Source organism: Nothoprocta perdicaria, unplaced genomic scaffold (assembly GCF_003342845.1).
Source record: "Nothoprocta perdicaria isolate Ctin4 unplaced genomic scaffold, notPer1 scaffold_75, whole genome shotgun sequence".
Taxonomy (NCBI): Eukaryota; Metazoa; Chordata; class Aves; order Tinamiformes; family Tinamidae; genus Nothoprocta; species Nothoprocta perdicaria.
The window spans coordinates 2281906-2295315 of NW_020456032.1; the positions used below are offsets into that span (position 1 = coordinate 2281906).

At 56.7% G+C, this 13410-nt stretch overlaps 1 protein-coding gene across 1 annotated transcript; it reads left to right on the forward strand.

Moving 5' to 3' along the window:
- Positions 1-1007: 1007 nt before the first annotated feature.
- Positions 1008-6381, forward strand: FOXJ1 (forkhead box J1). The gene is made up of 3 exons (XM_026051428.1): positions 1008-1049; positions 1733-2308; positions 5076-6381. The coding sequence occupies exons 2-3, from the start codon at positions 1775-1777 to the stop codon at positions 5889-5891; spliced, it is 1350 nt and encodes a 449-aa protein (XP_025907213.1). The 5' UTR covers positions 1008-1049; positions 1733-1774; the 3' UTR covers positions 5892-6381.
- Positions 6382-13410: the final 7029 nt, after the last annotated feature.

The following is a 13410-nucleotide window of genomic DNA, read 5'->3' on the forward strand; positions in this document are numbered from 1 at the left end:
CTCCTCTCTGCGCCTCGGCACTTGGCTATGCGAGCCAGCCGTCCTGCAGGCTTTGGTCTTCCCGAATTTCTTGAACCCCTGGGTTAGGGGCAGGAGGAAGCTGAAGCCTCCGGTGAGCTGGGACCTGCTAAGGGCAGAGGGCAGCAGGAGGACCATGGGGACACACTCCGGAGCAAGGGCACAGCYGCAGTCAGCTCCGGGCTCCTGGGCTCCGCTCTCCTGGCCCGCGGGAGTCACYGGCACCTGCGGAGGCCCGGGGAGACCTTGGGCTTCCCGCAGTGTCTCCGCTCCGGGGTTTCTCGGCTGTGCGGAGCTGTGCAATCCCGCAGCGGGAAGGCTCTTCTGTCTGGCAATGTCCCTTCCTCCTCCCCGCGGGGACATCACGCGAGGGGAGCTCTCCTGGGCTGCTGAGAGGGAAGGAACCGGGATGGACGGAGCGGGAGAAGAGGCAGCGGCYGCTTGCTCATCCCGGGGACGCTCCCGGCAGAGGGGTGGCTAAGGGAGCTGGCTGCTGCCTCCGACTTCACTTTAAGCATGTTTCGGGTTTTAAAAATATGTTTAATAAAGGGTATCCCACGTCGGCCCCTTGTCTGCAGTGGTTTTTGGGGGTGCAGGCGCGGGTCCCTCATCCCACGGGGCGCGGGTTCCTCGCGGGGAACAAGGGCTGTTTTCCCGGGAACTCCCCCCGCGGCGGGGGGGGGGCGAGGCGGGTTCCGCGGCCCCGCGCGCGCCGAGCGGCCCCGCGCGCGCCGCTCGCCATGGCAACGCCGTGGCCAATGGGCGGCCGCGAGGCTGTTTACCGGGGCGGCGCGTCGCCCTAGCAACCGCCCAAGCCTTTCGAGGCCGCTACTTAATGGCCGCGCTCGGGCGGTGACAGACCCGGCGCGGCGCGGAGGGCGCCCCGAGGCCGCGGCGGGCCCGCGCCCCCGRTCGGCCGCGCTCTCCTCCCGCAGCTTTCCTGTCTTCTTCCTTTTTTTTTTTTTTTTTGGTGGTGCCMTTTCTCCAGAACCTTCCTTGCCTCGCTCCGGGGGGGACATCGCCGGGACGGGGTGAGGGCCCGGAGTGGAGGGCCTGGGTGGGGTGGKGGGGAGGGCACGGCGGGGGCTCGGTGGGTTGGTGATTTGTTTATCATTTATTTAAATGATTTATTTTGATGTATTTGTTTTGTTGACCTGTTGCTGCGGTGCCGCGCAGGAACTCCGGGGTGAGCAGCGCTGCGAGGGCTTTGCGTGGCAGGGCTCGGGAGCCCATGGCCGGCGGCTTTGCCCACCCAGGCCCCGGCGCTTCCCCTGGCTCTTAGACGCTGCGTTACCCCAGGCTGGCGCAAAGACACAGGCCAAGCGAGCGTGCTGGGGAGGGGCTCGCCCTCGCGCCCTCCGCTGCTCCGGAGCTGCCAGCAGGAGTGAAATAAAGTAAAATAACGCAAAACCCAGAGACTGGAAAAGGGGGAAGGCGGAGGTGCTTCCTCAGCCTGTGATCCTGCGGGAAGGACATCCTTGTTTTGCTGGACCACGCTGCTGGATTTGGGGGCCAAGCTGCGTGCTCCGGGCAGGGGTTGCAGGGAGGTTCCCCCTGAGCTGCTGCAGGCTGGAGCTCTGCTGGGAGCACGAGGAAGAGGAGGCGCAATGTGCCATGAAGGGGCCCCAGGGCTTCACTGAGCGGCCTGGAGAGCACTGGGCACAGGAGCCATCTGCCCGATGGGGACCTTGACTGTGTCCTGTTTGCTTTGCAGGATCTGCCCCCTGGTCTTGCGATCCTGCCACGGGTCCCGTGGATGCGGGACTGCCCCACTGCAGGCTCCCTGAGCATGGCTGACGGCTGGTTGAACTTCCACTCAGAAGAGGAAAGAGGGCACGAGAGCAGCATGGKCGACTCGAGCAACCTGGATGACAGCCTCACGAGCCTCCAGTGGCTCCAGGAGTTCTCCATCCTCAACACCAGCGTGGGCAAGTCGTCCTCGTCGCCCAGTGGCACCGACCCGCACGACTACCACAAGGTGCCTGGCTCGGTGGCACCATGCTCCCCACTTGCTGCTGACCCYGCGTGCATGGGGATGCCTCACACGCCGGGCAAGCCCATCTCCTCCTCGACCCCCAGGACCGCTCACCTCGGCATGGGCATGAACACGCAGCCCGTGGAAGACATAGACTACAAGACCAACCCGCACGTGAAACCACCCTACTCATACGCCACGCTCATCTGCATGGCAATGGAAGCCAGCAAGAAGACGAAAATCACCCTCTCTGCCATCTACAAGTGGATCACCGACAACTTCTGCTACTTTCGGCATGCCGACCCCACCTGGCAGGTAGGTGGCCAGGAAACCTTCTCCTCTTTCCTCTTCCCCAACTCCTCAGAGCTAGACCTGCCTGTGGGGTTTGCTGCAGCTTGTGCCGTGCGACGCGAGGCCAAGCAGCCAAAGTGCCCCAGAAACAAGGAGGAGGCTGCACACGTTGGGGTGGCCAACGCACCCTGTCCCTCTGTGTGCTATGGAGACCTGGCTGCCAGTTTCAGATAGATCTGCAGGGATAAGAGTGTCTCCGTAGCCCAAGCACCTCGAGCAGAAGAGCCTTCCTGGCAGCAGTAACAGCTCTTCCTCCCCACCGAGGTGCTCATCCCAAAGCTGGCTGCAGGGATACACCTAGTGCAAGCAGGAATTTGCCCTTGCTGAGTTAGTTATTATCCAGCAGGGATAGGGAGACCCAGGATTTCTCCTTTCCCACCGGGAGAGGGGAGGATTCRGCACGGCGGGAGGAGAGAGGCAGGCGGGAGGGAACGGGCTGGGGTGCCTAGAGGGAGCCCCAAGCGGCAAAGAGTCCCCGCCAGAACTTTATCCTTAGAAAAGGAGCCGGGAGCCATTTCGGGAAGAGCGAGGGCCATTTTAGGGGCAGGGAGGTGGCCGCGGGGCTGTGCCTGCTTRCGGCGGGTGTCCCTGCAGCCTCCCAGCGCCCTGCGAGCTGCCTTGGGAGCTCGGCACACACCTCGCGGCACCCAGCCGGGTTGTCCGGGGGTGCTGACGACCAAGGGCAGGAGCAGGGACACCAGGGACCGTGGCGGGGTGCCGCTTGCCGGGAGGATCCTGCAACTGGGATTGCTTAAGGCAAGGATGCTGCTGCTTTCCGAGAGGGAAGGGAAAGCTTGCCTGTCTTTTCCAACAGGGATGGGCCTCTGAGTCCATCACTGTGATGAGCTGGTCAGGCCTCAACAGACCAAAGAGCCTCCTCATCCCCAGGGAGCAGGGCTGGCAGCCCTGGCRTCGCTGGGTAGAGCACAGGGGCTTTTCCCGGCCTTGGTGCCCTGGGACTCCTCCTCTGCCATGCAAAGGGGCTGCCAACACACGCAGCACCCACCCAAGGACAGGAGGGTCACACCAACGGGAGTCGCGGGATGTTTCCTCCTTGGAAAACCAGTGTGATCCCAGCCTTCCTCCGTGCTGGTGGATGTGCTGGTGTGTTGGCGAGGGGAGTGCTCAGGTGCCCACGTTTTTGCCTTTTTCCTGCAAACTCCTGGCTGGATAATCACTTTGTTTTTAATTAAATGGGTTTATTAAAAAAGAAAGAAGGATTTTCAATCCCTCTCCGCACACATGCAGGGGGCTCGCTGGCTTGTTGCAGGGAAGAATGATAAATATGTTAACTGGCTGGGTAATAACAACGGCAACCCAGGCAGGCTGAAGAAATCTGGGATGGGGAGGGGTGAAGGGGAGCAGAGAATTCAGCCTGCAATTCTCTGACCCTTGTAAAATTTCATTAAACTCTAAATTTGGAATTGCCGCAGTCTAGAACATTTGCAAGTTTTTTTTTCTTTTTCTGTTTCTTTTTGCCCATTGAGACTGTATTCTCATCCCTCACCCCGCTTCCCGTATGTGAAGACAGCCTGCAAAGGTCATGCCACCCATGCTCCAGGGGGAGAGGGATAGATTCCTGTGGGAGCTGAGTGCTCTGGAGAGGAGCCAACACACCCAAGGAGCTGCAGCTGAGAGGAGGGTTTTGTTTTGTGTGTCCGTGTCTGTGTGGTTTTCAACAGCTCTGAGCATTCAAGCCTTGTTTTTGCCACTCAGCACTATGGATTTTGGATGAATAAGCATAAAGATATCCAGGCAACATTAAAAAAAAAAACCCAACTTTTCTACCATAGTCAATCTCTTAATACAGTCTTCACTTGGTGGAATCCAATGCTGTGTTATTTACCCAATAACTGAGTTTCCTTTCTGATTTTTCACACCACTCGAAGCGCATTCAGGGCTTCCAAACAGCACAACAGGAGCAAAAACTAATTTTTTTTTTCCTTCCCCCTGCTAGTTTGGGTAGTTGAAGATGCAGTGATTTTGGTGCAAGGAAATGAAACCCAGGAATTTAATTGAGGGGCAACTCAGGGACAGGTAAGGTGAGGGAGCCCAGCCTCTGGGTGTGCGAGGCCCAGCACCCTGGTCCACAGCTGCAGGGCTGCTCGGTGCCAGGGCTGCTCAGGACCTGCAGAGCCCATGTGCCCGACCCCTTTGGCCCACCTTGTTTCTAGTGCCAGCCCGAGAGCAGGGAAGTTCTCGGGCTAACTTTTGGCCGTGTATTTTCCCYTTGGCATTAGTATTAAACACAAATGGACTGTGTGGTGCCATTTGTGATGGTGCTGTGGCCACACTAGTGTAAAATCTGTGCTCTTTCTCCATAGCCACTAGTCAGGGCGTGATGTTCTCCTTCGTGCTTGGAGCAGGTTAGGCTCTTTTTGAACCCAGTGAACTGTTTGATCCAAAGCCCCATGTCSCCATTTAAAGCCAAGGAAAGTTCCTCAGATATTTCCTGCTGGTTGGCAAGTCCCAGCTTGAGCTCCTTGCTTGCTGCCGTTTCAGGATAGATGAGGTGGGAGGCAAGAAAACTGCCCTGCTGACTTGGGGCAGGGGAGTTTCTGTGGGACACATAGCCTGGAACGTCTTCCATGTTCATGATTTCTGTTCTCTCTTTGCCAAAGGTTCTTGCTGAGGATGTGCTTTTCCACCAGCCTCTCCAACCTGCCCCTCCAGGTAGGTCCTAAGGTGGAGTGCAGATGGTCAACCTTGCTGTTTTCTCTTTTGGGTTTAGAACTCCATCCGGCACAACCTGTCCTTGAACAAGTGCTTCATCAAGGTGCCCCGAGAGAAGGATGAGCCAGGGAAGGGTGGCTTCTGGAAGATTGACCCCCAATATGCCGACCGGCTCATGAATGGCGCCTTCAAAAAACGGAGGATGCCCCCAGTCCAAATCCACCCGGCCTTTACCAATAGAGTCCAGCAAGAAGCAAAGTCTGTCTCTGGCCCAGCAGTTTCCTCCTGGACCAGCAACAATGTCCTGAACGTCAACATGGAGTCGCAGCAGCTACTGAAAGAGTTTGAAGAAGTCACCAGCGATCAGAACTGGAATCCAGCAGATGGGAAAGCAGGCCACAAGCGCAAGCAGCCAATGCCCAAACGGACGGCCAAGTCAGCTCGGCTCTCCAGCTCGCCCTTGCTCACACAGGAAGAACAAACGGAGCTGGGATCGCTCAAAGGGGATTTTGACTGGGAAGCCATCTTTGACACCACCCTGACTGGTGATTTCTCCTCTTTCGAGGATCTGGAGCTCACACCTCCCATCAGCCCGATAACTCGAGACGTGGACTTGACGGTGCACGGTCGGCACATCGACTGTCCGCAGGAGTGGTGCCCTGTTGGGCACGACCAGGTCCTGACCGAAACCAACCAGAACAGCCTGGACTTTGATGAAACTTTCATGGCCACGTCTTACCTTCAGCATCCCTGGGATGAAGGGAGGAACGATTACCTCTCCAGCGCCGTCAGCATGGACCAGCTGTTTGAACCCAACGACACTTGTTTGCCAGCGGATGTGAACGACTGGATCAGTGTGGGGTCCTTTTTATAAGAGGCCATTCATGACTCAGAGGACCGCACCAAGCCCACATAAACGTTACCTGTTAGCAGGATGCTCGCCCATGCTGCTGGAGCTCAGAAGGGACMAGATTTTCTAGCAACAGAGACAAATGCAGTGACTCTTATTGGCTTCATAGCAAGAATATTCATGAAAACATCGAGGGGAAGAAAAAATAGTGTCGCAGGAATCACTTGGTACATCTTTGAAGGACACCTTGGAAGTCTCTGGTTATTGAGTTTCCTCAAAAGAAGATMCATAACAGTACTTTTTTTTAAAACTTGTTTTAAAGAATTATCACTTCTGTTTTCGTGGAAATGGACAAGGCACAAGTTCCTTTTGGGTTAAAAGTGAGCACCTGCAAAACCAGATCCAAGAAATGAGATTCCTGGTGACTTAGGACTCTGTAGACTATGTGCAATTTCCTCAAGATTTCCTCAAGCCTTCTCTCTATTTGTTTCTCTCTCTTTCTCTTCCTCTCTTCTTCTTTTTTTTTTTTTTTTTTCTTTTTTAATTTTCTGTCCAGGGAAGTTCCTAGGTATAACATGTGATAATTAGCTAGCAGGCAAATAAAGGTCCCTTCTGGATTCTCTGGGTTCAACCTCCCTCCTGAATTGTGCCTAGAGAAAACGAAAAGCTCTGTAAATTCAGATACAAATAAGCAAGTCTGCCTCTTTAGATGTTTTTATAYGATCTATTATATATTATATATTCAAAGAAACCTATATTTTTAGCATTAGATTTTCTTTTTAGTGGGAGGTAGGGGAAATACGTTTCGGGGGTCGGTTTATATTTTTAACGCGTAAGGGCTTGCGTTCTGCAAACTAAGAATGAAGTATATGGCACGTCTGCTCTGGCAAAATATGCAAGGGAGGATTCCCTCAGGGGCAGCAACAGCTTTCACCATGAATCCAGCAAACGAACATGGCAGAGAGGAAACAGGGACTTGCTCATTTCCGTGCCTGACATCCTTGCCGTGGTTGCTGTAGGTCTAGCCTTGCACCACCACCAACCTTCTCTGTCTTTCAGCAGCTGGCGACGCCTCTCTCCCTTTCCTGGTCTGAATCTGTTGCCCTCTCCATCTTTTGCTCCTCCGTCAGGCTCTGAACAGCCAAGGGGATGACATGGTACCCCAATTAAGGACACGTTTTTTGGGGGAGCTTTGGACAAAGAGCAAGGACAAGAACCGCTGTGCATTGCACACAGTCCCACGTGGCCCGCCAAGAAAATGGCAGCGGTCACCGACAGCATCACTGGAAAATATAATGTTCTCTGATGGGACCAAGGAGGAATAAAATCTGGATCTAGGCTCTTTCCATGGGTCTCAGGCCAAAGACTCTACGTGCAACAGACTCTGGGAACAACAGCGGAGAGGAGACCCCACCGTGGAGCTGGGAAACCATCCGACCATCACCTGGGATCGCTGCCAGCGTGATTTACCCAGACTGGAGATCTGGTCCTTGGACTCTGCTTGCAAAGACAGAACGGCAGGACATCTGCAAAGTAGGCCTAGGCAGCATAGAAACATGACAGTAGTCGAGCAAAATTGTGCTAAAACTTGACTTGAAGCTCTAGAGAACTGGATTCTTTGCCTCTCCTTTGCTACAGGTTATTAGGGTTAAGGTAGCTGCTAGATAGTGCAAGGTAAAAGCTGTAGCTTCAGTGGTGTGTCTTAGACTTGCCGAAGAATGGAGGACGATAAAGATTTTCTTTTTTGGTTACAGAAGAATTTAGGACCTTTGATGTGAGCAACATTAYTTAGCCGGAGTTTAGCTGTAGCATAAAATACAATAAATTAGCCTGAAAGAAATCCCTTGTAGTAGTTTGCATGTGTGGTTGCAGACAGCTTTGCAAGGGAGGTCCCTTGCCGGCAGTGGGATGGTGAGTCCAGGATCTGTGAGCACAGCGTGGGGTGGGCTGGGACACCAAGTCCCCATTGCTCCGGCACCCACCTCCTCCTGCTGCGTTTGGGGGCAGGCGTGACTTCGACCAGCCCCTTGTTTTCCCAGTCTGCTCTGCTCCTCAGCTCACGATGCATCGGCRTTTTCCCATTCCTCCCCACTGATGCTGAAGAACGGCAAAGATATGTGCACAATTTAACTTTTTCTTTTTTCRTGGAAAGCTATTTACAAATTAAAAAAAAAATAGAAAAAAAAAATCCCATGCAGATTTTTGCCTCCTTGTTTCCCTCTGGCACAGACTGGCTCTGTCTGAACCTCTCTTAAGGAGGTTCTGCTTGTCTGTCCAAATCCCAAATCCTCGTGCAGTAGAGAGAGCAGCATGGGGGCTCAGCTCTGCACTAGATGGCCCTGGAAATTCCCCCAATGGGGAAACTGAGGCACAAACCACTGCTACTTGGCAGCAGGAGCACCYGGAATCTCGAGACAGGAGTTTGGGGAGGTGGAATGCAGGATGCACCCCGACAACACACGTTGGACTTGGAGCCAGGGTCGAAGCTGGGGGTATCTCCCCATGTGCCACGGCTGGATGCTGCTCCCAGCAGCTGCAGGATAAGGTGGCAGCAAGTGGCACCTGGAAGCAGCCAGTTCAACACGTGGCTCTCTGCTTTCCAAGCTGCTGCCCCCTCACCCGGGGCTGCAGCGCCYGCCCAGCTCCCTGCTGCTCTCAATCTGGCTTCTTTCAGCCCAAAAGAAGAGCTGCAGGGCTGGGATGGGCTTAGTTGCTGCTTGCCTTCATGCGGGAAGTGTGGGACATGACTACATTGCACCAAGGGCTGTCCCCAAGTTCCCCAGGGGGAAAAATGGGGCTGGGGAGAAACAGAGAAGAAAAAAGAAAAAAAAGAAAAAAGAAATTCCACCCTGCTGGAGCCAGGCAGGGTTTTTAAGGGAGAGAAATAAAAAGGTATGTGTGAATATAAAGGAGGCACCAGGCGAGGCCCGAAGCAACCTTGTTTTGTCCATCTTTGGAAAGCAACAAAACGAACTTGGAAGGGAGTTTTCTTTTTAATGAGGGATTGGGGATTTCTTTCTTTTCCCKGCTCCCTTCCCAGTGGGGAGGGCGCGCGGAGAGCGCGAGTGCGCGGGACGGGTGGCGGGGCGGTGGCGGCCCTGGCGTGTCCAGGCTTGACGGCCGCACTGGGATGGGTGCCCAGGGCTGGACCCGTGCCAGGGCGCCCGGTGCCGCCTCCCCAGTGCTGCCGGTGCGCGGGTGGCGCGGGGGGCCAGAGCTGCCGGGGRGTTTCCTTGGATTTCCTTGTGCTGCTGCTCCAGGCGCCTCCGGCTCGGCGCCCCCGGCCAGCGCTGGGCACGGGGAGCGGGAGGTGGTGCCAGGGCAATTCGTGGCTGCTCCCAAAGGTTTCCCTGGGGATTTCCTCCCCCTCCTGTAATCCACCAGATGGATTATGGAGCRCAGAGCAGGGATTTGCAATGGGAGAGGGCAATTTGCAATGGGAGGTGGATTCCAGGCTCCAGTAGGGATGGCTTGGCACCAGGGTCACCTCCCCCGGTCCCATCCCAGGCCATCCACGAGGATCAGCCTAGGCGCTCCGGAGCAGCTGGCAGGGGCAGTGGGAAACAAGGACCTTTGGGGACAGATGCTGCAYGCAGTGCCGCCGCTCTCCTGTCCCCGCCAAGCAGTGGACAGCGAGGACCAACCAGATCCCAAAGCCACCCTGGCCCCAGCCACCTGCAGTGCCCATTGCTGCTATGGAACACCTGGCAATTATCCTTTATTTCTCCTATTTCTTCCAACCATGGGCTCATCCATTATCCCTCCCTGATGGGCAAGCAGTGACACCTCAAACCAATCTCCTGCTCACAGAGTGAGGGAAAAATATACACAGAAGCCCTTCTTTTCTCTCCTCCTCTTGCCTTGTCTCTCTCCTCCATTGAGTGTGGCGCTGGCACGGCGCCATGCTTGCAACCATCTGCTTTCACTTGCTAATCATTCTAAATATTGAAAATCGACGCCCAGAATCAACAGCTCCACGATTTTGGCTCTGTTTGGAGATGCTAATTGTGCCGCCTTTTGTCTCCTGGGCCTGGGGCTGTGCGGGTGGAGGAGGTCCCGGCTCTGCTTTTCCCTYTCTTTCTACCCCCAGATTATTTTTTCCTTTCCCCTCCATCTCATCCCCCTGCTCTGGTCCCGGTCTTCTTTTCTCATTGGGAAAAAATAAGCCTGTTTTAACACCCCAGGCTAGTCCATGGGATAGAGGAGGAACAGCATGGSATGGGACTTGCATGGCAATGAAGGAACCTCTGAAGGTCGGGAAAAGCCAAGGTGTGGAGCGRGCACCCAGAACTTCCCAGGCTTCACCCAAAGGCTCCCGGAGGAGGTTGCTGCCGGCGCCACATCCCATGGGATTCGTGCAGGGCTGGGCCAGGGACTGCCTGTGGGCACTGTCCTCAATGGGGAGCCCAGTCCAGGGCCACCTCGAGGAAGGGGGCTTGGAAACCCACGTGGGGGCAAAGCCCATCTGCAGCCTGGCCCGAGACCTTGCGCCGCTCACTACAGCTGTTGTGACGGGCACAACAGCTCCATAGGGCACTGARGCTGGCAAGGAGGTCACTGGATGTGGCTGGACGTGGCCTAAAGCCTGTTCACCCGGTCCCAGAGGGACTTTCCACTCTGCTGCCACGAGCGGGACTGCCCGAGGGCACCCTGTTTTCRGGCCAGGCGCTCTTGGGCACCCTCCTTGCCCGTGTCCCCAGGGCAGGCGGCTCTTGTCCTCGGCACAATGTGCCGGCAGGTTGGGGCTTGTCCTGCGTCAGGGAGCGGTGCCGCCAGCCACGCTCCGACGGGACTGGCGTCACACGGCACTGCCAGGAATGCCCTGTCCGCCCTGCATCCTCCTCCACCCCGGCATCTTCTTCCTCCTCTGCCCCTCTGCTCGCCACAGGCGTCCTGGGGGATGAGGGCACACGGGCGAGGGGTGGCATGGGGCTGTCCCCAGCAYGCACACCAGTGGCATTGGGCTAACCGCGGGAGTCCCAGCGTTGCTGCCTGCTCCTTGGGAAGCTGCGCTGCACCTGGCATGCCGGCAAGGGAACCACTGGTGTGGGGGGTCTTTAAAAATCTTCATTTTGAAGTGACTTGCTGCAGGCTGGGGGCATCGAGGACATCTTGCTTCCCACTATTTCTTTTTGCTGCTTTGCATATGGGTTAAAAGCTTAGTTTGGGAACCCAAAGCAAGTGCCCACTTTGGTGCTTGTTTCCAGAGCCTGAACCTCCCAGGACTGAGCTCTCCTATGAGTCCCGCTGCCTTCCCAGGGCAAACCCGGCAGCAGGGACGGCAATGGGGGATTAGGGTGATCCTGTGGCTGATCCCACCTGGGTCTCAGGCGTGCAAGTCTCCTGGATGGGAAAATGCTGCATGTTTGCGGATCACCTCTGGCATGGTGGAGCAAAAGCCACTCACAGCAACCCCAGGCCACAGAGCTAGTCCAGGGCAAGAGCAGCAGGGTRTGGGTGGCCCCACAAGTCTGTATAGGAAATGCCAACATCCCAGCTTTTCGGGGGGGGTCCCATTTGGGGCCCAACCCATGTCACTGCAGGGACRGACGTGAGTCCAGCTGCTGGATCCATGGACAGAGCAGCCAGAGGGGCCATGCCCGTGGGAGGGGACGCTCCGCTTGGGCAGCTCTCGCTTACGGGAYGTGTTAGCCTCCAGGAATGCGCAAACACCCGGAGGTCACCACGCTGCGTTCCTCCGCGGCAGCTCCACGCTCCTCCCAGCCCGGAGCTCCTCTCCCCACACCTGGAGTGGGGCCAAGGGGCTCGGCCAYGTGCGCTTGTCCCCAGGACGCACCAGGGCCTTGGGGGGCTGGTGAGGACACCCGCATCCATGCCCTTCCGCTGCGTGTCCCGCTCTGGGGAGCACTGAGGACGTGGCAGTGAGGAGAGCCTGCCTAATCCTTGTTCATTTACAGAAAGCCCTCTAGAGCTGGCTCTGCGGGCAGTTATCCGGGTGCAGGGGAGGTTTTCCCAGCGGGACCTTAATTCCCTCGGCAAATAAAGCCAGAGAGAGGGAGAGCACAGCTGGGGGCTGTGACAGAGATGGGGATTTGAGGCCGGTGCTGGTGGCGGAGTCCTGTGAACGCCCTGTCCCGCAGTGAGAGATCCTGCTCRGGTGCTCAGGGCAGCAGTGGCCAGGACACATCCGTTCCCCTCAAGCAGCGACACTAGTGTGGTCCCAGAGAGGGTCTTGTCCCTATTCCCGCTGCGCAAGGTGGTATTGGACTGGGACGCTGCAAGAGCCCAAATGCCAATGTTGGCGGCGTGAGCAGCTGGGTTTGGGGGAGCTCTGGGGGTTTATGAGCCTTATTGGGATGCTCTGGACACAGGTTAGGTCAAAGTGAAGCTGGCGGGGCCAAAGTGCATCTGGCTCCCTTCTGCTTCCTCCAAATCCAGGCAGCATGTGCCCAGGCGCATCCCGTGCATCCGTGCTGGGGTCACGCTGCCTCTGGGCCCCTCGCTGGCCTTTTCACCCGCTTCCACTTTAACCCCATCCTGCAGGGAAATCTGGGGGCTTCTCCGCCAGCTCCCGATTTTCCTGGCTAAAGATTAATGTGGCTTAAGGTTAATCGCCTTTGCCGTGTGGCTGCCCCGGGGAGCACGGCAAGGCCGGGTGCCTCGTCACGGTGGCAGTGCCACCAGAGACTATTCCCGCACGCCCTGTAGGCAGGTCACCCTGCGGGGCTCCTCTCCGCTTCATCCCCAAAAGAATGTTGTGTAATTTTCTGCCATGCTCAGGATCCGCATAAACCCCAGCTGCAGGAGAGGGGGGCAGACATAACTGTTATTTTGCAATAAATAGCCACTTTTAAACAGAAATGCATCCTAGGGTGAAGGGTATTTCACAAGGCAGGGGGAGGCAATCCTTGCTTCAAGGGCTACCCAATCACCAAACCTGTCAGGATTTTTGCAAGGTTTGTCAGAAAAGTGATTCTTGGCATATTTGGATGCTCCCAGCAACTCCAGATGAGCATGCAACAAACGAATTATTGCAACGAGAATCCAGGCGCAGAGACAGCCTGGATGCCTGGTTTGAAAATCCCTCCTTCCAGGGAGGAAAGGAGGCTTTTCCCTCCATCTGCGCAGCAAGGGAAAGGGCCACTCAGCATTCCTGGTGCTGAGTCACGGCCCGAGGGTGGCCGGCGGGAACGCGCTCCCTCGCGCGGCACGGCCGGGCGGCGGGCGCCGGCGGGAAGAGAGGCCGGGATGGCGGGATGGCGGCGCGCGGAGGAGGCGGCGCTGGCGCCACGGGCCCCGCCGCGCAGCGGGGACGTGCTAAGCCGGGGGAATGTTCTGCAGTCTGAATGTGCCAGGTGCAGTGTGCTTGGTGCCTGCGGGTTAATGCTGCAGGGTTTCTGCCCCAGCCCTGCGTCCTGGTTTCCTCCCTGCAAAGGATGCGGGATGCGGTGGACGGTGCTTGCTCTGCTCCGGAGCGAAAGGAGTGCACGCGGGCACCACGACACACGGGTGAAAAGGGAGCTTAGTCGCACTGGGGCTATGACAACAGGGACCTACATGGGCATGGTGCTGCCCTGCGAAG